General features: G+C 36.3%; 1 protein-coding gene across 1 annotated transcript in view; it reads left to right on the forward strand.

Moving 5' to 3' along the window:
* PRIM2 (DNA primase subunit 2) overlaps window positions 1–26,084 on the forward strand; it is an 88,518-nt gene that overhangs the window by 51,736 nt on the left and 10,698 nt on the right. Inside the window, exons 8-11 of the mRNA XM_038132919.1 lie at window positions 2,687–2,759; window positions 3,706–3,891; window positions 23,480–23,606; window positions 24,444–24,526. Coding sequence (XP_037988847.1) covers window positions 2,687–2,759; window positions 3,706–3,891; window positions 23,480–23,606; window positions 24,444–24,526 — 469 coding nt within the window. The remainder of the gene's footprint in view (window positions 1–2,686; window positions 2,760–3,705; window positions 3,892–23,479; window positions 23,607–24,443; window positions 24,527–26,084) is intronic.

The raw sequence follows: 26,084 nt of genomic DNA on the forward strand, positions 1-26,084 counted from the left end.
CATCTGTGTGATTGGCTTTGAAAAAAACCCCCAAAGTAATTTTTCAATTTAACAAAAGTTTTATAAATTACATGGAACATAGTTTATAGAACTAGTGTTGCTTTTAAGTAACAAAAAATAGTTGTAGCTTTTATAAAGGTTGGGGTTTTTTTGGTGTTTTTTTTTTTTTTTAATAGCAAGTACAAAGTTGTTAAGCTCCTTTATAAACAAAACAGATTCCAAATTACAGTGCTCAGAGCATGGGCCTTCCTTGTTGCAAATACTCTATGCTCCCTGCCTGCTCTTTTTGGGAGATTTTGCTGTCATTGATGAATGGAGTACTAATTTGTTCTTTAAATGGACCTGTGTAGATTGCTGAAAATGTGAACCATTAGAGTGAATAGTTTGCCTCCCTCTTAGTTGTGTGCATGTGTTTAGACATACATATATATATATATATATATATGTGTGTGTGTGTGTGTGTATATAAGCTTTCTACTTTATTTGTAGAAGAAGGTAAGTAGAGAACTCTGGTCTCTTTCTTATATATATGATTGCTTTTTACCACTTTATATGGGAGACTTTTCTTACTGTGGTCATATGCAGGAGGACAAGGTCCATACAATTAGAGGGAGCTGGTTTAGAATCATGGAATAATTTAGCTTGAAATGAACCTCTGGAGATGGTTTAATCTAGCCCGTGCTCAATGCAGATCTGGTTAGATCAAGTTGTTCAGGTGTTTGTTTTTGTAGAATTTTAAATGTCTCTAGAGATAAAAATTTACTTAAATATTGAATGTCAGAAATGAAAGCTGTTTCTGAACGCATACATATTGGCATTAAGATCATTGAAATTATGCTGGATGAATTAGAAATGAAAGTGTTGAGGCTCTATCATGGCAGTACTGCATGGGGAATTGGGATGCAGATCTAGTTTGCTGGATCATGCTGCCTTATTTTCTGCAGTGCTCTACTGCTTGAGCAAACCCAAACCCTGACATTTTATTTTGATTTTAAAAAGTCTCATAATTTTTTATTATATAGGAAGAGTTTTATGTTTTGTTGTTTTTAGTGTAAATCAGAGTAGGAGAAATAGCTTTCATTGTATCTCTGCCTATTTACAAATGACTGAACTTTGTTCAAGAGCAATGAATGAAAACTGGGATTGCAGTTCTATTGTTACTGTTACATAACTGGGGGTACTTCTGAATGCCAATAACCTTCCATGATTTTATTACCCTGCATCTTACTGGGGTTGTAAAAATATGTCTCAGTGGTATGCCTTTCTTAATTTGAAGATCAAGAGCAATTCAGTTAGGTTTTTATAAACTGCGCTCTCTAGGAGTAATTGCTGAGAAATTGAAAATTTCTTTTGATGTATGCTTTGTTCTGTGTAAGTGGAACAGTCCTTCAGTATCACCATCAGTCCTGTCTGTGCTTTTTTTTTTTTTAATATGGAAAAAGGAAAGGTTCCAAAAGAAGGAATTTCAACAGGGATGCTATACCCCACATTTATGCCAACTGGTATTTTTGTACATTCTTATGTTACCTTGGGTATGCATGTTATACAGCTGGTAAATCACTTCCATTTTGCCTTTTTGAAAATGGAGGGACTGTTTCCAGTTTATTTTGTTTCCAGTTTATTTTGTCACAAAAAAGTGATACAAATGCTTCCAAGTTGCCTGTTTGGAAGTTCCTTTAAAATGAACAGAATATATCAGACTTGCAACTTGAAAAGCAACCTCTGGCAGTGAACAGACAGGTGACCAAAGGGAATTTAGATGCTTCTATAGTAAAATTAGTAATAATAGATGCACATGGTTTAAATACTTTAAATTATTTATCCCTTTTGTGTGATGAAAAACTATTGAGTAATCCCTAGTGGAGTACCTAGGGTCCTATCTTTTTTACCTTCTACTTTATTGCCTTGGGTGATGGAATTGAGTGTGTACTTAGCAAGACTCACATGATATAAAACTGGGGAGAATGGTTTGCACCAGACGAGTGCTCTGCCTTTGATGGACTTGGGCAGGAGGGAGAAATGGGCTGCCAGGAACCCCGAGAAGAGACTGAGAAAACTTGTTCAGCCTGGAGGAGATAAATTTCAGGAAGTGTGTGTGTGCATTTTATCAGTGCATGTAAATAGGTGTCTGATAAGGAGTAAAAAAAGAGTGAGAGTTTTCTCAGTGGTATCTAGTGATAGGCCAGGAGGCAATGGGCAGAGACTGATATACAGGAAATTCTGCCTAAACATAAGAAAACACTTATTTTTTTTTTTTTTTTTTTTGGACAGGATTTTGATTGGAGCAGGTTGCTCAGAAGGTTATGAGTCTCTGTCCTTGGATATGCTTAAAATCCAGCTTTATGAGATCCTAAGCAACCTGCTGTAGCAAACACCGTTTTGAGCAGGGGTTGGACTAGATGATCTTCAGTGGTCTCTCTGATCTAAATGCTATATGATCCCTCACCTCTCCTATCAGATGAAGGGAAAGAGCGTTCCTTTGCCGTGTTTGCTATAATGTTTTATGACATTATTTTATGACTCATAAAGCTCTAATGCTTTATGAGTCCTAATTACTTGGTTTCTAGTTTTTGCCTGATATGAAATATTTGCAGCCTATAATTGATAAATTGTTTTCTTTCTAAATTTGTAAACTTAAAAACATTTTGGAGCTGCTTTAAATGATGCCATACTGTTTCTTTTTCAGCCATTCTTATGTTGGCCCAGATTACAGCATCCAAAAGAGCACTGGAAAAATTTCTCTAGAGCAAATTGACGCTGTAAGTTGTGTTTCTGGAGTCATACACAATGTTGAAGTATAACATTTTAAATTCAAGTACTCTATGTACAAACTAAATATAAAGCCTTTATCTTCTTTTTATTCATGTTTGCTTTGTAAATGTTGAATGAAATTGCATTGAAGTTCAAGATGGAGCAGAATTAGCTGAAATGCATCTAATCAGGATTCAGATTCAGAGTGCAGTTGCAATGAAATGCTTAATTTGTTGTTCAATTTTGTGTACTTTCACAAATACTTAACATAATTGTAAGCAGAATACAACAAAATTTTCTTATTTAACAGTCTTGCAAGCCATGAAGTTTATGATTACTGTGTTGCAGTATTAGTCTTTCCAATGGTGGTTTTTGATTTTTGACTTACAGGCAGGGTTTTGAAAACGAGGAAGTAAATAAAATGGAAGTAAAACATGGGGTTTAAAACACCATGCATAAATTGTACAGGATCCATTCAAAATCCATTCCTTAATCAGAATTTTAGGAACTGTGTGTTTTCAGCATCCATCTTAACCATGATAGTGTTTCTCTGGCAGTGAATTAAAATCCCCTGCCCTTCCCCAATCCCCAAAACTCTATAAAAGGTCATTTTGCCATTTCAGATGCTAAAAAAAAGCAGAGTCAAGAAATACTGTAATGCAAGTGTGGGTATATTTTTCCTGACAGCAGTTAAACGTGTAACTTTGTAGCTGGAGACAGTCTGATAATTCCAGCTGTATTACTCTGTCCTCTGGATTTTGTTCTTGAGATGGTTGTTGGATTGGATAGTTCATGGACTCATTGTGCTATGAATATGATAAGCTCTCAGTACGTGCCTATCTTTTCTTCCAGCCATTGGCATTTCCAAATGGAGCTAATTAATAATCGCAGTAAACACATATCCTACAAATTAAATGATTAGTGTGCCTAAAACAGAAATTCTTCTCTTGTCAGCTCTCTGTGAAGTCATTCCCTCTGTGCATGCGGCAGCTGCACAGAGCCCTCCGTGACAGCCACCACCTCCGGCACGGAGGCCGGATGCAGTACGGGCTCTTCCTGAAAGGCATCGGCCTGACTCTGGAACAGGCACTGGAATTTTGGAAGAAAGAATTTATCAGAGGAAAAGTGGATGCAGATAAGGTAATTGAACAAAATGTAAATGTGGGGATGTAGTTAATGGGTATGTTGTGCTACAGATTTGAATAGATGCTTTTTGAAGTAGAAAATTGGGCAAAAGGTGCACCTTTTTAAAGGTGGGAGGGTTTTTGTTTTGGTCTCTTTGCTTGTAATTTTAGTCATTTTTTTGGGTATTGACCTGAACTATGGGTAAAAAAGGCAAGCCATAAAGAGGCTTTTATAAGTGTGGACTGGAAAAACCTTACCAGTAAATTACTAGAAAACCAGGGTCCTTTACAAATTACAGGTACTATGTAACTAAATTAATTCACCAAGCAGATCAGTGACCAAACCCAATACTGTCTGAAAGACAAGGTTAGACTTTTTTGTTGTTTATTAAAAAAAATATTAGTTGGACAGCTCTGTGTGAAGTAGTCTTGCCTTAGCAAATTTACAGTTGAAGAATGAAAGAAGAAACTGGGGACAGAGGACAGAAGAATATGTTCAAGGAAATAGTGAGAAAATACTATTCAGTGCAATGGGAGGTATTACTGACATGTTAGTCATTGACCTCACTCTTGCCAATATTTTTGGGAGTATTGTGGATGAGAAAGATGTAATGTTTAATTTTTGGAGGATTGTGGACTGCTCCTTATCTTGAACAATTCAGGTACCATGAAGCAGGCTTCCTCTCTCATCTTTTTCTGCCTGGCCTGTGGTATGTGTTAGGGCAATGTTTCAGACTTTATCTCAGTTTTGTGTGGAATATGATACTTTGTATTTAATGTTGTGAGATCTCAGCCTTCCAGAGTACCGTGAAGTATTTTTGGAGTGCTTGGTAGACAGTCTTTCCTTATCTTATGTTCTCTGGGCCACGGCTATTTATAGAAGATACAAGGCAAAAAATAAGGTTGGCTAAAATGAATTATGGTACATATGCCTCTTTCAAGACCCAGAAGATAGATCTACTTGTCTGCAAATTTTTTGGGAACGAGAAAGGGTATTAAAGGTATGATTTGAATGAGTATCTAAACTTCTTTCCATCTAGGTCCTTAAATAGAAATTGATTTAAAAGGAGATAGGTGATTTGTTAAAAGAGCCTTCAAAATGCATTTTTTTACAAAGGTCTCAAGAACATCTCAGAAGAGTGTCTGTAAATCTTGCAGTGAAATGGCAATTAATTACTAGTTGTATTGGGTTTATGTGGCCAGGTTTTGGTAGTGCATGGGGCTGCAGGGTTAGGTTATGTGAGAAGCTGGCAGAAGCTTCCCCCATTGTCCAATAGAACTAAAGCCAACTGGCTCCAAGAGGGAGCCCTGTGGACAGGGCTGAGCCCATTAGCAGTGATGGGTGGTACCTCTGGGATAACACATTTGAGAAAAGGGAGTAAAAATCCCCTTCACAATAACAGCTTCAGCCAGTGAGAGGAGAGTGAGAATATGCGAGAGGAACAGCTCTGCAGACACCAAGGTCAGTGCAAAAGAAGGAGAAGGTGCACCCGGTGCCAGAGCTGAGGATCCCCTGCAGCCTGTGCTGCAGCCATGGTGAGGCAGCTGTGCCCCTGCAGCCCATGGAGAACCAAGGTGGAAAAGAGATCCACCTGCATCCCATGGAGGACCTCATACCAGAGCAGAGGGATGCCTGGAGCTGGTTGTGACCCAGTAGGAAGCCCATCCTGGAACAGGCTCCTGGCAGGACCTGTGGCCCTATGAAGAGAGGAACCTACTGTGGAGCAGGTTTGCTGGCAGGATTTGTGACCCCATAGGGACTCACACTGGAGCAGGCTGCTCCTGACGGACAGCACACCAAGGAAGAGACTATGCTGGAGCAGTTTGTGAACAACTGCAGCATGTGGGAAGATTCAGCATTGGAGAAGTTCATGGAGGACTGTTTCCTGTGGGAGGGACCCCACTCTGGAGCAGGGGAATAGTGTAAAGAGTCCTCCCCTGAGAAGGGAGGAGTGGCAGAAATGTGTGGTGAACTCCCATTTCCTGTCAGCCTGCACCACCTGTGGGAGGAGGTAGAGGAATCAGGAGTTAAGTCAAAATTGGAAGACAAAAGGGATGAGGGGAAGGTGTTGTAAGATTTGTTTTTATTCCTCATTTCCCTCCTCTGATTTGATTTGTAATAAATTACTTTTCCCAAGTCAAGTTTGTTTTGCCTGTGACGGTAACTCATGAGTGATCCCTCTGTGTGCTTGAGTCCTTCATTGTATTTTCTCACCCCTGTCCACCTGAGGAGGGGAGTGATAGATGTGCGTGGGCACCTGACAACCATCCAGGGTCAACCCACAGCACTACCTGAATTCAGGAAAATCCAGAATTTTCAGTTGCCATATCCTGTGCTTAAAGGAACTGAAAAAATTAAACTATTAGAAATTATAACAGTATAAAGACACAAAATTGTTATTTCCGTTTTCAAAAAATATTGAGAGAACACATCTGATTCCACCTGCTTGTGCTTTGGCCAAATATGTACATGCACATGTATGAAGATATGTATACACCTTGGATCCTGTTTTCAATCACAGGGTTATGACTTTCTATTATAGTATCTCTGTTGATAGGCCCTAAAAATAGATGAAGTTTTATAATCCTGTGTTTAGCTTCAATAGTTAGAAAGCATATTGTGATTCAAACAAGGGGTTTTGTTACTGCATTTTTCACAAGCAAGCTGCTGCTTCCGTGTAATTTTGGTCCTTTTCAAGTTCTAGATAACCAGCTTCAATATTGAATAAAAGAGCAAACTGATTTTTCATGTCTCTAACTGAGGTTGGTGGCCTGTGATTTTTCACAGTAGTGTCATATGATGTTTAATGTCCTGAAAAAAGGAAGATGAATACAATTCTTATAGCTATTTTCTTCTTTTGGCATTTTTATTTTCTGGCATTCATGCCATTGTTCTTTTCCTGTAGAGTGGAGATAATTAATTACACTGTTTCATTTTACTGGAGCATTGTGAAGATATATGCATGATACTTTGTAAAGATTAAGGTTAATGATGTATTACCTATTGACTCTTACATTGCAAAGAGGGAGTGTTCAATTTGCTGGAAATGGTTATGATTTCAAAATTGTTTGTTCATTTTTGTCTTTAATGGCTGCAGCATCTATGGCAATTTTCAATCCTAGGAATTCTTGGCATGCACCTTCAGTCTTCAGCAGGAAGGAAGTTACCATGAACGCGTTAGCAGCGAACTGGCTAAGCATGGTCTCCAGGCTGAGCATAGGCATATGGACAATTTGCCCCAAAAAGAACTCCTCCTGTGCTCTGAATAACTGATTCAGGCATACCTCAGGCCTCATTGATACAAACACTGTAGAAAAGTTTTTAAGAAATTATATTTTACCTTTAGAGAGGAATCTGTGAAGTATGAATGAAGTGTGAAACCATGTAGTCAGTGGGGAGAAAAAAAATCAAGTAACACCTACAAAGCAAGAAGGTAGAGATGCTCTCTGTTGGTGGAGTGGGGGAGAATGGTCATGTATTGGCATATTCACAACAGGGTTAAATGCATAACGCAAAATAAAACATTTTCTAATTTAGGCACTGCAATTAAAATTTCTCTGCAAATTGCTAGGTTAAGAGTGCCTAAATGGTAAATTGTTGTTTTTCAGATGAAAGGTTTAACTGCCAAATAGGAGTAGATGCATTACTTCTGAATGAATGGTTGTGCCAGTTGGGTTCATAACTTCCGTGTTATTTTAAGACTGTCTTTTTTTTCCATAAATTGAAATCTTACTCTAAACAGATAATGATTCTCATGGACTCTTTCACTGTTCTTGCTTAAAAAGTAACTCCCGACCTTGTCCAAAAAAAGAACCACAAAAAAAATGGTGGGGGGATGTAACTCCAGTGTGATTTAATAATGCACAAAGGTAGTAAGATGACAAGACAAATTAAATAATTAGAGTGCAGATGTAAGAATGCTTTCATAGTTGAAAATAAAGTCCTCTAACAGATATCATTGTAGTGGAGTTTGTTACTGTTTTCAGATATTTTTTGTATGATTAACCTGTGAATGTGAACAGGAAGAGTTGAAAGATAATGCAGTATTTTGAACAAATGAAAGAAGGAATGCAGAGTCAGTTTCTTTAAGGTGTTATTCAGTTACTTCTTTAGTTAATAGCCTGGATCTGAGATTTTTATACAGATGGAAGGCTTTAAGGCAGCTCTTCACTTTTTGCTTCCCATTGCTACCTATGCTTGTGATACATATTATTTTTTCTTAGCAGTTATTGGTGTATGGTGGTACAAAATGCTCCCTTCTAGTACTCTGATTTTTTACCTCTTTGTGCAGAAGTAACAATTGCTGGTTATACACTCCTGTGTTGAAAAGTAATTCCTTTGGTGCTGCAGTTTGATGTTGCACTAGTTTTAATTATTGTTGCATAAGCTACTGAAGCGTATCTTGAAATTATGCAAGAGCATGGGGGTTCATTTATTCAAGAAATCTCTGAAACTGAAGTATTACTATATTTACAAAATTATCTTCTGTGATAGAACAGCTTTCTTGTCTGTGTGACTTCTTACAGCACTTTAGCCCCTGTGTTCTAGGGCTCTTTCTTTAGAGATGTGGTGGGCACTCAGGCTGGCAAAGCCTCTTATTCATCCTGACTCAGTCTCCCAGATTACCTTACTGTAGTTTCATAAGGCATGTTGTTTTCTCTTGCAGTTGATTGCAAATGGCAAGGAGCAGGTTGTTTTCTAGTTGTCTGAGGTATGCCCCTTCATCCCTTTTTGCCGATGAAGGTACTCATGACAGATGTTTTGCTGGAAGAAGGAAGAAAAAGTTCACTCAAATTCAACCTTGCTCAGAGTCTGCTATTGGTAAAGAAGCAAACCCTTCACAATGAAGCTTTTGAACTTGAGTTGATCATTGATATATTGTACATGTTTCTTCCACACATGGTGGTCATGTATGAGGACAGATAATGTGACAGCCATATACTGCATCAATATGCAAAGAAATATGTCTCCTACTCAGTTAAAAAAACAATAAAACTTTGGGATGATGATACATCCCAAATCATAGTTCCAGTGACTTTATTTTCCTGGCTCTTTGATTTCTTTTCCAAATGATCTGAGGAGGTTCTTTGAGTCTGGATTCAAGAGTGAGCCTTTACCTTGATTGCAAAGAGCTGGTGAGGAATGTTTCTATCAAGGCCAACCAGAAATTCCTTGAGGGTGAGCATGGACTAGGGACCTCCTGAGGTCCTGTCCAGCCTGAATTACCCTGTGATTCTGCAGAAGGGCTGAAGCCAGGTAGAAGCCCGTGTTTGTAAGAGCCAGCCACTAGAGGGAGACAAGATAGTATGGAATAAAGAAATATAATGTATAGATGTAAATTAGAAGTGTTTATGCTCTAATGTATTGTAAGTCTACACAATTATTTTAAAAGCCCTTTGTATTTAAATGAAAGTAGAAGTAGGCAGTTGGCAATCTTCAGGCCAGTGCTTTTAAGCACATACAACTGTCCCCAGTGCAATTTATAATGCTTGGATGATATGGTGGTTCTTTAAAACAACCTTCACCTGCTCAAATCCTCAGGAATATTTTCTCTATCAATCAGTTGGTTACGTTTGGGCTTCATATTTTACTTTCTCATTTCTTAGAGATTTGTGGGTTGTTTTGCTCTTAGATTTTTTTTTTCTTACTTGCCCCCTTTATATTGGGTATTGCTGGCTACTATTTTAGGGAAGTTTTGATTCATAAATCAGAAAGGGATCTTTATTCTCTCATATTTTTAATTATAATTTTCTATTTGAATGTTATGTGCTATTTTTATTCTTGAATTATTTAAACTTTACAATTCTGCAAGCCACAATATTTAGCATCTAAGAGATAAGGGTAAAATTGAAATGCCTCTATATGGATTAAAATCTCATTTAAAAAAATTGTATGTCAGTAGTACTGTAATGTAAATTGGTGGCCAGGCTTGAATTCTCCTGAGATGTATAAAGAGTGAAATAGAACTTGAAGAATATGTTCTTTTCTCTTCTAGGATATATAAAACAAAATTGTAATAAAAGTGCAACATATATTGGCAGTAAGATTTTCTGCAGTGAAGGACTCTGTCATGGTAACAAAGTGTTAATATAGTAAAGAATGTTGTTGTTGATTTGATTGGTTGTCAGGGGCCTAGATATTCACATTATTGATTAAATTGTGGTTTTGTGTTAAACTTACCATAAAATCACAAAGTTTTTTTTCCTTCCACCAATGACTAAAAATTAGCTTCAGTAGGACCACTTACTATCTGTATTTGTCTTCAATTATTTGGAATTTGATTTCATACTCTAGTTGTAGTGAAATAGACCAAGTGAATTTTAAAGATTTTGAGTGAATAATTTTTATTATGTTTTGGCAAAATTGCATTCCATTAATAACATTATTATATGTCGAACAGCAATACTTACATAGTATAACTTCATGTTTCAAACAGTATGTTTCAAAATGTGTTTTGTATTCTACAAAGTTAGCTCTTGAAATTCCTTTAATAACAGGTTTAAAGTGATTTAATTGTCAGAAGAAACATGAAAATGCATTTTTCATTTGCATGACTCATTTTTATTCCCAAATGTTCTGTTTAATGTACATTAAATCTTTTCTTTCCATGCAAGTTCAAAGAAAAATACAGTAATGTTCAGTTGTTAGGGGTCTCAAGACAGTAAGTAGATGGTCCAAAGCCTACATACTAGGCATGTAGGCTTGAACTAAAAATGAATATTTAGTTTGAATTTACCCCCAAAGGCTAAAGAAAAGAGCCAGGTAAAGAGAAGAAAGCCAAGTCTATGAAATCAGAGTATTTGTGCATAACTGTGAAGTGACTCAAACAAGATGTTGAGTTATATGTCGGGATGGTTGTTAGGAATTGAACAGCCTCTGAGACAGTGATACACTGAACACCAAGTTAAAAAATTATTCCAAGTTAAAAATTATTCATGTTGGTTTCCAGAAATCAGCTTAATATCAGTGAATCAAGCATCAGGAGATCTGCTCTTTTCATATAACTTCCCTAGTGTTTTTTTTTGCATACAAATTGCAGCCTGGAGGAGGAGAGGTGTGTTGTTCAAATGGGACTTAACTGTTTTTATAGGTGATATTCACATGAAGACGGATGGCTGCTGAGATCAGTGCCTTGATCCTGGCTGAAGAGAATAGTCTGGAGTCCCTTTTGTATTTTAATAAGCAATATGCAGAAGAGGTGTTTTGAGTGAATTTGTTTTATAGTAAAAATTTATACAACCAGCCATGAGAATTAAAAGCATGACTTCAAGCTATAAATACATGGATTACTGGTGTTACATAGTGTTCTTGTTGGTTGAATCTGGAAAAAGACTTTATTTGCCTTTGGCTGTGGTAGTTTGCTAATTAGCAGTGAGGAGTAAGACTAAAATAACTGAAAATCCTGAGGGCTTATGTTGTGCGCAGCTATTGTTCTTCACCATGTGGTTCCATATGAATAGCTGGAGCTGAGCCTGACAAGTAGGATTTTCTTGACAAACCTCTGTCATCTGGCCATGGAGTTTAGAATCATAGAATCATAAAATTGTAATGTCTTACTTAAGCTGAATGAAAATAAGCTTCAATTGCCGTTAAAATTGGGTTGGTTTTGGCTTTACAGCTATCACAGTATGTTTGTTAAGTCTGTGCGAGATTCTTGCTGTCATATATTATTATCTAAAGTTGTGTTTTATAGTTGGGAATTTGTCTTCTGTTTCCTTCATGTCCTGTGTGTCCTGGGCACATTTGCTTATGCTTGCTAGCATTCTGTTCCCTTTTCTTGTGGAGTGCTTCAGAATTTTGTAAGCTCATCGGAGTCCTGTTGGTGGATTACTGACACACTGGTCTGCTTGGTTTGGTTTTGTCAATTTGTTGTGTGTGCCTATTGACTACAGCAGTAGGAAGGAGATCTGTAGTGGATTCTGGAAGTGAGAGGACTGAGAAAGCATGCTCACAGGGGTTGCATTTGATTGTATTTCAAGAAGGAGAGTGCCTAGGGACATGGCTTAGTGTTGGATTTGGCAGTGTTAAATTTATGATTGGACTCAATCTTGAAGGTATTTTCTAACATAAATGATTCTATGTTTTTGTGATCATACTTCAATAATTTCTTGCAGAGTCTTGTTAAATTCTGCCAGATCCTAGGAAGGAACTGGGACAAAATTCCTTCCTTGCTATATCAGAAGTGGAGATGATTAACAATACCTATAAAGATATAACTGTGGCTAGAGGGAAGTCCTTATTAGCGCTGTCAGTGTTACTTGTGTTTAGTCTTGTGTACACAGTGATTCTGGAAAGACTGCAGAAAATTAGCTCATCTAATCAGAGCTAGAGATAGCTGTTTTTTCCTGTTTAATTAAGCATCGTGAGATCAAATCAAAATTGTTTCAAGTTGTTTGCATCAGATAATGATTTTTATTAGGACTTAGATATAAATAATGGTATGGAATTGCTGTCATTAAAATAACATGCCATGTTGCATTTGTGGATGTTGCTGCCTGATGTAATTAATAGTACAAGTTTTACAAAGCAGTTGATAACCATTTCTTCTTTCCTGATGGCTAAAAAAATTCTGACTTTGCTGAAAAGAGATTTACCAGTAACATCTACATTGTTCACAGTTCTCACACAAATATGTTTGTAGATATTGCTGCTCTAACCTCTTTACTAAACAAAAAAATACAGACTTGTTCTGTGGCTTTCTCTTATAGTTTGTTTTACTTTTGGTTCCAAATTAGACAAGTAAACAGATCGTGTCATAATTTCAGTTGTCACATAAGAAGTCAGATGATGAAAAATTAGATGTAAATATAAGAGTACATATTCCACTAATTTCAGGAAATTAGGATGAAAGAATTTTTTTTTCTTCATTTCTGCCCATATGCTATTTATGTAATTGACACTGCAAAGGTGCTGTTAACTTACATCTTTATGTAAACATAAATACACATGCACACCCCTTCCAAGGGTAGATGCTGCACCAGTTCCTTTTGGTAGGGGAATAATCTGTAACTTCACTTGATACTGTCTTCTTTCAGTTTGCATATAATTTCTTTTATGACTGCCACACTGGAATTTTTGAGCGCTAGAAGGCATAAAAACAAAGCAAACCCTTCTTTACGTTTTACATGAAAGAATTTATTTTAAACAATATTGCCTGACCTTTTAAACCCAGGGTGCTTACAGGATTATCAGTGAAGTTAAGGATGCTAAGGAAGAAATGTCTTTGGGACATAATTATATTTTAATCATGCCCTGTAGCTAATGATACATATTAAACTCAACTGTATTTCTGTTTATTTCCCTCTGAAACTTTCCTTTCTCAAGCCAAAAATCATCATATCAGTGTCTTACAGTTATCTAAGCCTAGGAATATTGACAAAAATCTGTTTCACTTTCATTTTATAACTGTTTTACATAAGAGAGTATTTTTGTTACAGAAACTTCTAATTAAAAAACCACTAGTTTTTGCATAATAGATTAAAAGTCTTAAAGCAGTATTTCTTAAATGAAATGAATCTGGTATAGACCCATTATTTTTTACCATAGTTTTGTTTCATTGGTGTTATTCCACTGAATCCCAACTGAAGATGAGGTACTAGAAAACATTGAAGAGTATTAGACTGTAATAGACATGAAGGCTATAGTGTGCTCATAAATATTTGAGGAATCACAGTCGTAAATTACATTAAAAATGGGTGCTCTTTCACTCCAAATTCAATCCCCTTTTCAGTTTTCCCAGTTATTCTAGTTGAAACTGGAACTCTGCAGTCTTTGTTGTAATTCTGAAGTTATGCTGGCGTTTGCCTATGATTATGCACTTTAAAGTACTTTAATTAGTTCAGTATTTTTTTTTAACCTGTTAAAAATGTATGATTTTCAGTTTTCATCTTCTGAATTATGTTAAAAAGGAAGATTTTGTGCAGTCTTTCAGCCTGTGGCGTGTCTTAGGTGTAGAGAAGAGCTTTAGCTATAATCTCTCTTCCAGGACATTAACAATGCTGGCGTAGTTTTTGTGATGTTTAACTGTGCTAGCTACCATAAAAAGAAAGAGGATCACTTTTTGTTGTTACATAGTAGACACAGAAATCTGCATTTAATAATCTAATGTATGAGCTGGTTGGTAATAAGGTTCTTGCAGTGAGGAAAGTGAAAGCAATAATTATCTTTCCTGTACTAAAACTAATTTAGATCAGAATCTGCTCTCTTATGACTTGTTTTATTCTCAGCAACACACATTGCTGTAGATATTCCTTGATGTAGTGTCTAGTTAGAACTGCATGTATAAAAATGAATGGTGAAGCCCGACCTTTAATTTTCTAAGATTCCTTTTGTAGTTTTGAATCACTTGTCAGTCCTTGCACTTCATCATAAGTGTAGATGGACTGCACTTGTCAGAAGAGGTTTCTGTTTTATTGGCCCTTGCAGCAGCAGCAAGAAAGTCATTCCATGACATTTTAAGAAGAGTAATAGACATATTTGCCTATGTGGCTGATAAATTTCTCTGTTGAGGGATAGTGAAGTACCTGTGTCGCTAAATGTAGAGCTTTTAGCAGACTCTTTTGAATAACCATAATTAACAATACATAACAATAATTAACCATACTGTTCTAACCATCTGCTGAAAAGCGCCTGCTGCACGTTGCTGCACACAGCACTGGTAATGTCTTTAAGCTCTTTGGCTATTTACCCCAAGTTCTGACGCAGGGGTTAGTGGTTTTTGAGATGCAAATCTTTTCATCCACGTCTTTTTACTACTTTCCAGGACAAGCTGAATGACACAGTGGGTGTCGTCCAGTTTTGTTCCTGTGCTTTTTGAACAGAAAAGTTTTGGTAGAATTTTTTTTAATCTTAATACTCTTAATTGAAATAATGCTTTAAAATAATTTTGTCAAACATTCAGATATCCTGGAATTGTATAAACTGTTTTCAAAAACAAAACCCAGGATTCTGAATACTTTTTTTTTTTTTAATGTCCATGTAATTGCTGTAACGTCATATAGCTGTCATATTCAGTCTATACTCAGCCAATAAATCATGGCTGTGTTTCATTTTCCGTCATCCAGAAAAGCAGCATATTGTATCAAATTGATATATCACAATAGGCATGATGTAAATAAAAATGTACTTTCGCTTTCAGAATTCATTTAGCCTTCTGCCTCATGTCTTCGAAATCTGTTGGATCTCATAAATAAAGACAGAATAGCTCTTCATACATTATTTCTTCTATGTGCAATTTATGTTTTGGAAATTTAATATACTGATTTAGGAAAGGGAAATGATGATAGGGCTCAAGTATTGCAACATTATAGGTGTTACTACTTCTTGAAAGAAGGTTGGATTCTAATTTTATATGACATGTACAATGCTCTTTAGTTGTGAAACTGAATTCCGTAGGCTAGGCTTTTATGTCTCCTTGCATACCCTCTTAAGTCCACTTACAAAGAAGAAAAACAAAATGTCCTTAAATACAGAGTTTTTGTGGGGTTTTTGAGATTTTGGATTTTTTGTTTGTTCATTTGTTTTCTGTTTCCCTGTTTTTCTTTTGGTCACCTACTGTACATGTAGGAGTGGAAACGTGGTCTTTATGTCAAGTTTTGCTGTTTAAATTCCAGTTTATTTTGTTTGGTTTGTTTTTTTTTTTTCATGTACTTAATGAATTTGAATTTGGGTCATGAGAACTGAGGCAATACTAGTGAATTCTAAAAAACTTTAAAAAAAATAAATCAATTACAGTACTTGGGCTTCTTGTACTTTGTTACCACAGTTATTTCCCTGGTTTTACAAGTTTACAGCAGGCACTGAAAGTGAGATATGTGTTACTTCTTCTGAGACAGTTTAGAGCAGTCTGGCAGTGGAGCTTCTTTATTTTTCTGTTCCCATTTTCTCTGCAGTCAAGTAATCTTTTAGTCAGAAAAAGCCTAAAAGGATAGGAAAATAGCCTTGCGTATTTTTGAAACAAGCTTTCTTTTGTTGAGTGCAGAAAGGCTCTTGTAATTGCAGTCTGGAGTTGAAATATGTCTTGATTATAGTGCGCTTTGCATAAGATAGAATATAAAATGCTCTTTGTATGTAAGAAGTTCTCTTTATTTATTATGACAGCAAGGGCTGATACCTGGTTTTCTGCGCTTCTGTTTGATCATTACCTTAAAATGTGATTTTGTCTTTAATTGTCCTGTTAATAAATTTAAAAATCCGGTTTTACAGCAGGGTTTTTAGGGAAAGAATGCCGGTGATCTTGAGCGAAACAATGCTGTTAGGAGAGTTCCAATGTCTGGTTTACTCTGTGTTCAAGAGGGTTAATAAACATCAACTATCCATGTACTGTTTTGTGTTTCATTGCCTTGCTTTTGTCATTCTTTTACAACTGCCTCAAAAAAGCTAAGTTTATATGTTTCTAGAGTAGACATAATGAATACTTATCAGCCTGAGGAAATTTATTCATTACTCAATCTCCTTGTAATTTTATATTAAGAATTATTTGATTTTTTTTTGTCAAATGATGAATAAATCCAGAAAATAAATCAAATTTTAAAAATTTGCACTTACGCTGAAGATCTGCTGCCATCTTGAAACATATGGTTGGGACTTAATATCCTTTTGTTCTGTCACTGATCCAAAAGGTTTAACCATATCTCAGTAAAAGACAGGGGTTTTTGTCACAGTTGTATCAAATTTTGATAACTACGTTGCTGTGGTTGAAGGCATGTTTTGCAGTCACTAAATCTCTTTGAGTGATGCTGCCATGTTTGAAAATCTGAGGCTTAGGGTAAAATTCAAATAAAATTATAGAACATTGTATGAGAACATTCTTATTTAAGGAATTGATAGGACTTGGACTAGCAGTAGGAAATTAGTTTTTAGACTTTGGATCCCTGGCCAGTCTTCATGCTCTTCTCTGTAAATCTGTAATACATGGTGCTGTGGTATACATGTAAGTATGGATTTCTCTCAGTTTTGATACAGACGTAGTAAATTTCTTTTCTCCTGAGTATACATTCTCTTTTACAATTGGATTGTAAACTGCCATTATGACCAATAGAAATCTAGCCTATATAGTCAATAGTGTCTAGAGAATGATTTATTTAATGAGCCTCCAGAGCAAATGGAATTGCTCCCCAGACTCCTCTGATTGCATTGACCACCATTGATGATTATGAGAGATGTCTGGATTTAGATGTTCAGAGTGGAATCTTATTTCTGCAGATGCAGTTAGTTGCTATTCTACTTCTGTTGAACATTCTTAGTTATCAAAATAAAATAGAGAGAGGACCCCCTCCCTCTATCTGCCCCCAATCCCCCCAAAATCTCAACACCCCCCCGCAACAAGCCACAAGTGATACATAGTAAATGTGCTCACCACATGCTGAGCAGTGTGTCCCCCCCAGTCCCTGAGCAGTGACCAGCAGCACCCACACAGCTTAGAGCAGTTTATGTACTGAGCATGATTTCTGTGGTCTGGAATATCCCTTAGCTAACTGTCCTGTCAGTTCTTCTTGCCAGCTTCTGGCGTACCTCCTCACTGGCAGAGCATGGGAAACTGAGAAGTCCTTGACTCTAGAGTAAGCACTAATTGTAAACAACCAAAACATCAATGTGTTAACAGCATCATTCTCATGCTAAATCCAAAACACAGCACTGTACCCGCTACTGGAAAGAAAATTAACTTTGTCCCAACTGAAACCATTAGAATAATTTAGATACAGAAAGAAATATTGCCATGTTTTGAAGTAGCTAATAAAATCTTTTGTAGGTGACCAAGCATGTGCCTAAGAAAAATTCAGTTGTTGTAGAGAAGGCTTTAAGATGTGCTGTGCTGATAATTTGATGCAGTGTCTTGAGGCAGAAGACAGCCTGCTGTGGTTTATGTTTTACTTTTCCTTTTCAAAGTCTTGGTGCACGTAAAGGTGTGAAAAAATTTGTGTACATAAATTGTGTATTTAGCTAAATTATGTGAAGGCAAGCTTAGACTGCTGAAATTAAAAGCCTACTGTATCAGATTTTAGTTAGTTCATTAGCCCCACACTTTATGCTCATATGGGTAGCATACAAGGTGTTTGCTATAAAAAGTTTTTGATTTTCTTATAGCAGATAAAACCATCTCCAACGCTAAGTGGTTCTTGCCTCATGTAGTTTGATAATCCTGGAACCGGAGGGGAAAAGGTTTTTTATACTGCTGTGAATTGGTCTGTGCTGACTGCTACACAATGCAAGCGTTTTCCAGCTCAGTTTTAGATGATGTCTCTGATCTGTACCTTTGAGGTAGAAATTGGGCTACAGGATGGTAATTTAGGACAAGTTTTTGTTGTTGGCAGATAGAGAAGTATTTATTTGTGCTCCTAAATACAACTGTGCTTGCAAAAAGATAATCTCAAGTTGAGGTTATTTCAAGAATGAGCTTAAAAAAAGAAGAGTTGCTTGGATAAAGATATGCCAACTAAGCAGTGTCAACAGTAATGATTTGAGTGACTGCCTAGGAAATGAATGAAAAAGAGAACCAATTATTTCAGCAGATACATGACTGTGTGTGATAAATTTATGAATCTGAAGCTGTTATCTACACAGACTCAACAATTTTAGACAGGAAATTACCCAATGACTGTTTAAAAAAATGTGTTAAGCCATTACTTCTTTGAATTTTGCAGACTTGGAACTAATCAGGTGGTCAGTCAAGAAGGTAGACAAAGTTAGTGCACCATTTTACTTAATTAATAGATTTTAAATAAATAAATTTCCCAGTACTGTAAGGAATAGATGCATAAAATCCTTCAAGAATATATAAAAGTGGTTTTAACTGAAACATGAAAGTTTTGTGGAAGTGTGAACCTGAGCATACAGGGCTTGGAAGACCTTTGAACAAATTATTTTCCATCTTAAAATGGAATGCATCCTGAATATCAGATGCATGCTGAATATCAGATTTGATAACAAATTTCATGGGGCGCTTAGTTATATTTACAGATACTAATCTGCAAATATGGCAAGGGATAGAGGGAAGGTAGCTGTCAGTGATGACATGATGCCTATTGTTCAGTGACTGGGGTGGCTGGGGAACATAATTTCTTGTAGCTTTGAAAGTGTATTCTGTTATATCAAACTGATAATTAAGGGGCAGACATGACCCATGCTTTCCTGCTCTGTCTGTTGAAAACTTTCCTTCGAAGGAGAGCATACACCTGCCAAATGGTCCTTTTACGGTCCATCCTCTTTCCATATCTAAAGATCTTGTATGTGTTTATGTGATCAGAACTTGTTGAAAAAAGCTTTTCCTATCTGGAGCTTCCTATCTGGAATATGGTAATATGGTATTAGGCTATACCAGTTGCAGACTTACAGCTTTTAGATGTCTGTATCTGTATCTATCCTTTTTTATTTCTACTATAATTTATAACTTTTTATATCTTCTAGTAAAGGCTATCTGGCGCAGTTCGTGTGTCTTAACTAACATTTATTAGAAAAATTAATCTTCATTACCCAGATACTCATGTGAATGTACCACATAAAAGCAAAAGATAAGTTCCTTGCTACAGTACACTTATCTATACCAAGTGAACTGTCTCCCAAGCCTCCTTAGTTCTGGCTGTGGACTATTGGCTTTGTCCCACTTATCATTACCCAGAGTTTTGTTTCTTATAGGGAGAAGTTGTCTAAGAAAGCTTCAGTGTCACCAGGATACCTGGTGTCACCGTTAGCACATTCAGTATCATACAAACGGCATGTCAGTTCATTACAGCAGAGACTGGTGTGTGAAACCTCAGAACTACCCTCTTGTCTGGTCTGAAGTGCTCTGCTGATGACATCACCTGCTGCCTACAGCCACGCCTAAAGGAAAGAGAGGTCCCTAAAAAACTCTGTCTTTAGTGATCAAGTTAAAGCTTGGAGATTTGACTTGCAGTTTTTTTAAAAACAAAAATTCACACTGCTGCTAATGCACATTCCAAGATCCAAGTGACAATTTTTGGTAGGGCTGCCTTTATCTGAGCTTCTTGGCCTCAGTGTGAGTCAGTTCATTGCTTAAATGAGATACATTCCTTGATCTCTTTCTCCCTTGCCAAAGCCGTGGCCCATTCACCTCACACATAAATTATAAATGTGTTGCAGATTCTAGAAAACTCAGAGAGCTAAACAGAAGCAAATAAGTGAGATAGTCCTGATGCGGGCCATACAATTAAAAAGTTGGAGAGAGTCCTTGTTGGCAAGTATGACCAGCAGTAGATCATCTCAATAGCGTAATGATGCTGCTTCAGTATTACTGTTTCATAGTAACTTTGGCAATTTTTGTTGATATTTTAGCACAACTGTGGGGGAATGTGTAGAACATACCCATCTTTTCTATGAAAAATTTCTTTGTTTTGTGCTTGTTTCATCTCAGTGAAAACTGTCACGCAGAGTACAAGGGAAATGTACTTGCTCCTGCAGCATCATTACTGTTGAACAAGTTCATATCAGGGTTCAATAAAACCCTCAAAATTTCATACAGAAAAAACACCAAAAATTTTTGGTGATTTTTCAAATCACTTGAGTCTGACCTTTTACAGGTTGTTGCCATAATGCCCTTTTAATAGATTGCAGTTAGAATGGATGGCAATGGTAGTTTTGTGGGTTTTTAAGCTGTTTCTCTAAAATAGTTTAAAACTAAGCAATTATAATGATCCTGCAAACATCTACATGCATAATATGTGCTGTCTATAATTTATTTTGTTGAATGAACTTTAATTGAACCACTTATATTTGGTGCATTAGAATAAATAGGAAGGAACAGATCCCTCTGCCTTCTTGTTTCTGCCAACATGTTTAACTGGGCCTTGGTGCTTTTTCTAGCAAAACAGGTTGCTCCTTGTGTTTGTTTTTTTTTTTCTTTATGAACGTCCTAGAGTAAAGGTATTAGGAAAGAATGAGGCTGACCATGGAGTTCACTCCCCAGTGTACAAGAAGGCTATTCTGCAGGATGCATATTCTAGAAGGAAACGCCCCAATTCATGGCTTCTTCCCACTATGAATGACCACACAGCCTGTCAGATACTGAACCTGCCAAAATCCTGTTTCCTTGATCAATGATAAGAAAAGCTGAATCACAGGGATGAGGGAGCTCTCAGTGATGTGTGTAACTCCACATGTGCCAACTTGCGCCACGTAGCTGTGTTGTTCTCTGCCATCTGCCACTGCAAAAGGAGAGAACCAAACAGGCTTACAAGAAAGCAGCGAGAAAATACCCAACCTGTCCCAAGGCTGTGTTGTGTTACTATGTAGCTGTTGTTTCTATTTACTGCAAGGGCTGCTTCTCAGCATAAAGTAATGAGTTAGGCACTAAAAGTAATTTCTGTGGGCATTAAGGCAAGTGATGTGAAAAGTACAGCTCAAGATTTTAGTGTACAGAGCTGTTAAAGAGGGGTGTTAATTTTCTAGGAAACTAAGCAGTACATCCTGAAGCATTCATGATTTGCTTTACCCTTGGGAAAAAATTTAGTCTAACTTAATTGCTTGCTCAAATATCCTTTGTTAAGGAGACGAAATGTGCTTCAATTCATCTTTTGTAAAGGAGGAAATATTCCAGAGCTTCTGGGTAGAAGAACAGGTGGCTACAGGATCACAGATTCTATCTTCAGTTTAACAGGTTCATGCAGAGATTGGAAATTAAAATGCAGACATCTTTGTATTTGATCTTTGCTGTTTCTCAGGAGTAACCAGACCATTTGCAGCTCCAACAGGAGCAGCAGCAGGACTTGGCCAGCAGCTGCTGGTGTCCCGTGAAGGGGTGGGGAGCTGTTCCCTAGCCCTTCCGAGTGTGAGCACACACCCAGAGAATTCTCTCTAGCGACAAGTTGATGAGCCTCACTCTGTTGCTAGAAAAAATGGTGTTCATTTGCTGTTTAACCAACCAGTTCTTTTATCTCCTGGGCAGAAAGTTTGACTAGACAGGAAGGAGTATTCCCACGTGCTTGATCCTGCTTGTGGCTATGCTGGAAAACAAAATGCTATTTTTCTCTCTTTTCTTCCCCTTCCTGCTTTTTAAAAAGTCTTCTGAAGTAAAGTCACTTTGTCAAATGCACAGTATAGATTAATTAGTCAATATTTGTTCAGAGCTTTGGATGTCTTAAGCCTTATTAGGGACAAGTGCTGAATTTTAGTCTTCTTGTATTGACTTGATTATGAGCAGCATCTTGATGGAGAAGTTTCTTTTTTACTCTTTGAGTCAGGTGCAATTTAGGATTTTATTCTCAAAGTTTGTATGTATTTTTATACACATTTATAATGTATATTTGCATATTATGTCATGGAGTTCTAAGTAAATATATTTTCAAAATCATTAAAGTGTTTTGTATGAAAAAAATACATTTATGTTTCTATTTTTTTTTTTTTGTCATGTTTAGGCCAGTCAAGAGATTTCTTAGGTATATGAAAATTCTGAAGTACTCTTTGGACATCCATAGGCCAAATAGGGAACTACTTTTATCAGTAGAATTGAGAGTATCCTTGCAGTAGGTGTGTTAGCAGTGGTATGTTTGAATGATTTTTCTCAGTATATTACATTGTCTTCTATTGATAAAATACCAGAGTCAGAGTAAAAAATTAATTTAAAATGGTTTTTGAGAAGAAAACTTAAATTATTATAGGAATTGTCTATATTTAGATGGAGAATTTGAGATTAATGCTATAATTTTGAATTGAGCAAGAGCAGAGTTGTTCCTTTTATGTATTGTCATAGTTCTTTCTTGAGGCAAAGAGAGACTGAAGAGGTGTAATTCTAAATATGATGCTTCATTATTTTATCATATTTGTGGGTTTTAGAATTTGAAGTATGTTATTTGAACAAATGTTCCTTGATGTCTTATAGTAACTAATGCAATTTAATGTGATCTGTATATTGAGTAATCTGATTTCTCTACAGATTTTATGTCACCTATTACCACGTTAAAAATGACCCAAGCTCATGTAATTGAATGGTTTCCACAGGACTTATCTAAAATGATATACTGATAGCTTTGTGCTCAGCTATAAAGACAAATGTTAGATTACATCTGTGTTCTTTGGAAGATTTCATTTTTTTTGGAGGAGTTGTTAGTCTATTGGTAGACATAAGAGAAAATCTTTTTTATACAAGAAAAGTATACATCATTTTAGAATCTGAAGACTAGAACTTCAGTGCTGAAGCAAAGTCTAGGTGCAACATTATACTTTGGGAGAACAAGAACATGAACCTGAGTAAAGAAATCTGAATTTCTATTTGTTTTTTCAGGCAATCAATTGATGGACATTTGTGAAAGATTTTAAATTACCATGTTTTGTCCATTTACTAATACTGTGGGGTACAAAATTTAGATCCTTATATCCTCTTATTTTTAAAGACATTACAGAATCAGCTGAAAAGACCTTAAATGAATGCAGTTGCACACTTCTCTTGAGTTGTGTCTGTAAAGCACATTTATGTACAAATGTGAGATCGTGTAATATAAAACTCAAAGCTAGCAGCAAGCAACTAGGTTTTTTATTTTGCTCAGTTTGGTTATGTTTGGAAAATTTATTTTGTTATTCAATATTTCTATTTGCAGAGAAGGTAGAATTACTGACCCAATATATAAGAATTTATTCTTCTGTTTTTATTCAGTTTGACAAAGGATATGCTTACAGCATTCGCCACAGCTATGGGAAAGAAGGAAAGAGGACTGATTATACCCCATACAGCTGCATGAAGATTATCATGTCCAATCCACCAAGTCAAGGGGATTATCATGGTGAGTTCCTTAAGGGGAAAAAACTCAAGCATTTACAAATAGCAGAATCTCTAGGCTGGAGAAGTTACTCCCTCCTGCAGTCTCTTAAATTGTGTATTTAGTTTCCTGACCATATTGGTCTTGAGCTATTCTCTTTAGATCAGACTTGGTAACTGCTTCTTTTACATACATTGTGTCATGCAGCTCAAGGAGACTTTAAATGTGCAGATGCTTTAAGAAATGGCCAATTAGAGGTGTTCTGAGATACGAATTCAATCGTACAGGAATTCTGAAGTTGGCTAGGGTGTTTTAAAAACTCCTACAACTGTATGATTAAATATGGGAAACCTACACTTCCTTCACTGTGGTTATGCTGATACTAAGTCGTTCATTCAGTTGTGTCTCAAAACTCACTGTGGGACAAAAAAATCCACTTAGGTGGTGGAACTTTCTAAGTTTCTTATAAGGTGATATTTTTACAATGGACTATGCTTTTAAAGACCAGTTGACCCTCATTACTTTTATTTTCTTGGGTTTTTTCCACAGCTATTAAATGTACCAACACTCATTGTTAGTAAGGAACTAAGTTAAACTCTTTTCCTGTCAGTGAATAAGAATTGTGGCCTCTTTATGGTGGGTTATTTTATGTGACTCTTGAGCCTCTGGTGCCCTGATAACTCTGCAGTAAAGTAATTATTTAAAGAAAAAAAAAGGCAATTGTACACATGGGTAATTAACTTTCCTATTAATAAGCTGTTAGACAATTAGGAACAGCTTAGCTGGTCTCTTGAGTGCCTTACTGCACTAACTCCTGAGTAAACAGCCTTGTTTGTGAGCTTGCTTATTTTTTACTGTCAGGGTGCCCATTCCGCCACAGTGATCCCGAGCTACTGAAGCAAAAGCTGCAGTCATACAAGATCCCTCCCAGTGGAATAGCTCAGGTAAGGCATGTTTTGCTTGATACTTTCATTAATAAGGCCCTGCTTTTCAATTCTACTTTCTATTTGTGTAGGAATGCCATATGCAATTTGTCACTGTGTATTGTGAAATATTTCTTCTTATAAAGGTTTTATACCAGAATTTTGGCTTTGTGGCTGCAGTGCTCCCACTGATGTGATGATTATTGTCACCACCTTTTATTGTTTAATATTGTGAGGAGGTTTATTCCAATAGTGGATACAATCCAGAATGTTTTTATACTTTGTTTTACTGCACTGTGATTAGAAAAGAAGTTTAAATGAATCTGGCAGTGTGTTGGAAAATTTATTTTAATTCTTGCAGTGACTTGTGGATCACTACTATGTAGTCAATGCACAAATGTAGTTCTTTTCTATAATAAACTTCTAAAGCCCATACATTCCTCATTATCAGTTGTACTGACTTCCTCTGAACAACAAAAGCACATAAACACCTAATGAAATTAAGGAGAAATTTTTATCAGCTTTTAAAAAACGTAAACTTAAATTGAAAAATCTATCTTGTATAGCAAAAAGCAGTGTAGGAATTGGAACCTTGAGATGTGTCCTGAAGAACTGTGTCTCCCACTACATTCTCTAGCAAGAGCTTAAGGCAGTAAGAGGATGTCATCATTTTCATTCAAAGAAGAGGTACTGGTGAGATTTAAGCTGACACCGAACAGTTCTGTGTATTAACTGGCTGGAACCTGCTTTAGGTCCTTAGGAAAAACTTGCTTTAAGTTGTTGTATTTAGTTCATATGGAGTGTCACCATTGTTTGTCAGGCATCAACACACTGTTGTACCAGATGGAAAAGAATGTGAAAGTTCCACTTAAAGCAGTCTCCCTTGGAAGGACTAATTAAGATACAAATTAAAAAGGAATAGTTTTAAAGAGTTTATTGTTCACTATAGTAATTCTTGAAAAATTCCTGAAATACTCATACATTTTTGTAGTGGTATTTTTCCTTTTTCTCTTTTTTCCCTGTTTTCTTCTGGCTCATATCAATAAGCATCAATGTATTTGACACGTCCTAGAGATACTTTCCTTTGGCTTTTTTTCACCTATATATATATATATATATATATAAACAATTGATGCTGGTCTAGGATTTTTTATCCTGCTAATCATCGGAAAGATTGGTGAGGATTTACTGGCTTAGATGCCTTGCTGTATGTGGGGTAGCATTTAGCAGAGGTTATTTTTCAGTGAATTTGCACAGTAAGACAGTATCTTGATATTTAATGTAGTTCCTTATTTAATGTGAATTGTGGTTTTATTTTTGTGTGTGTATGTGTTTAAGGGGTTTTGTTCGGTTTTTTTTGTAAAGTAGAATTTGGATTCACTAGCAGTCGTATGTTTTCTTATCAAAAGTGGCTAAGAAAAACTGTCTCCATCAACATCTGCTTTGCCCAGAAATGGATGTTGTCCTGTCCATGACTTTTGTGGTGTTTAAGTGCAATTAGGATAAAGGGCTCTTCAGTGTCCACTCCTAGTGTTAAACAAAAAATCCCACAAAATTATACACCCTCTATGCAAAACCT

This window comes from Motacilla alba, chromosome 3 (assembly GCF_015832195.1).
Source record: "Motacilla alba alba isolate MOTALB_02 chromosome 3, Motacilla_alba_V1.0_pri, whole genome shotgun sequence".
Classification (NCBI taxonomy): domain Eukaryota; kingdom Metazoa; phylum Chordata; class Aves; order Passeriformes; family Motacillidae; genus Motacilla; species Motacilla alba.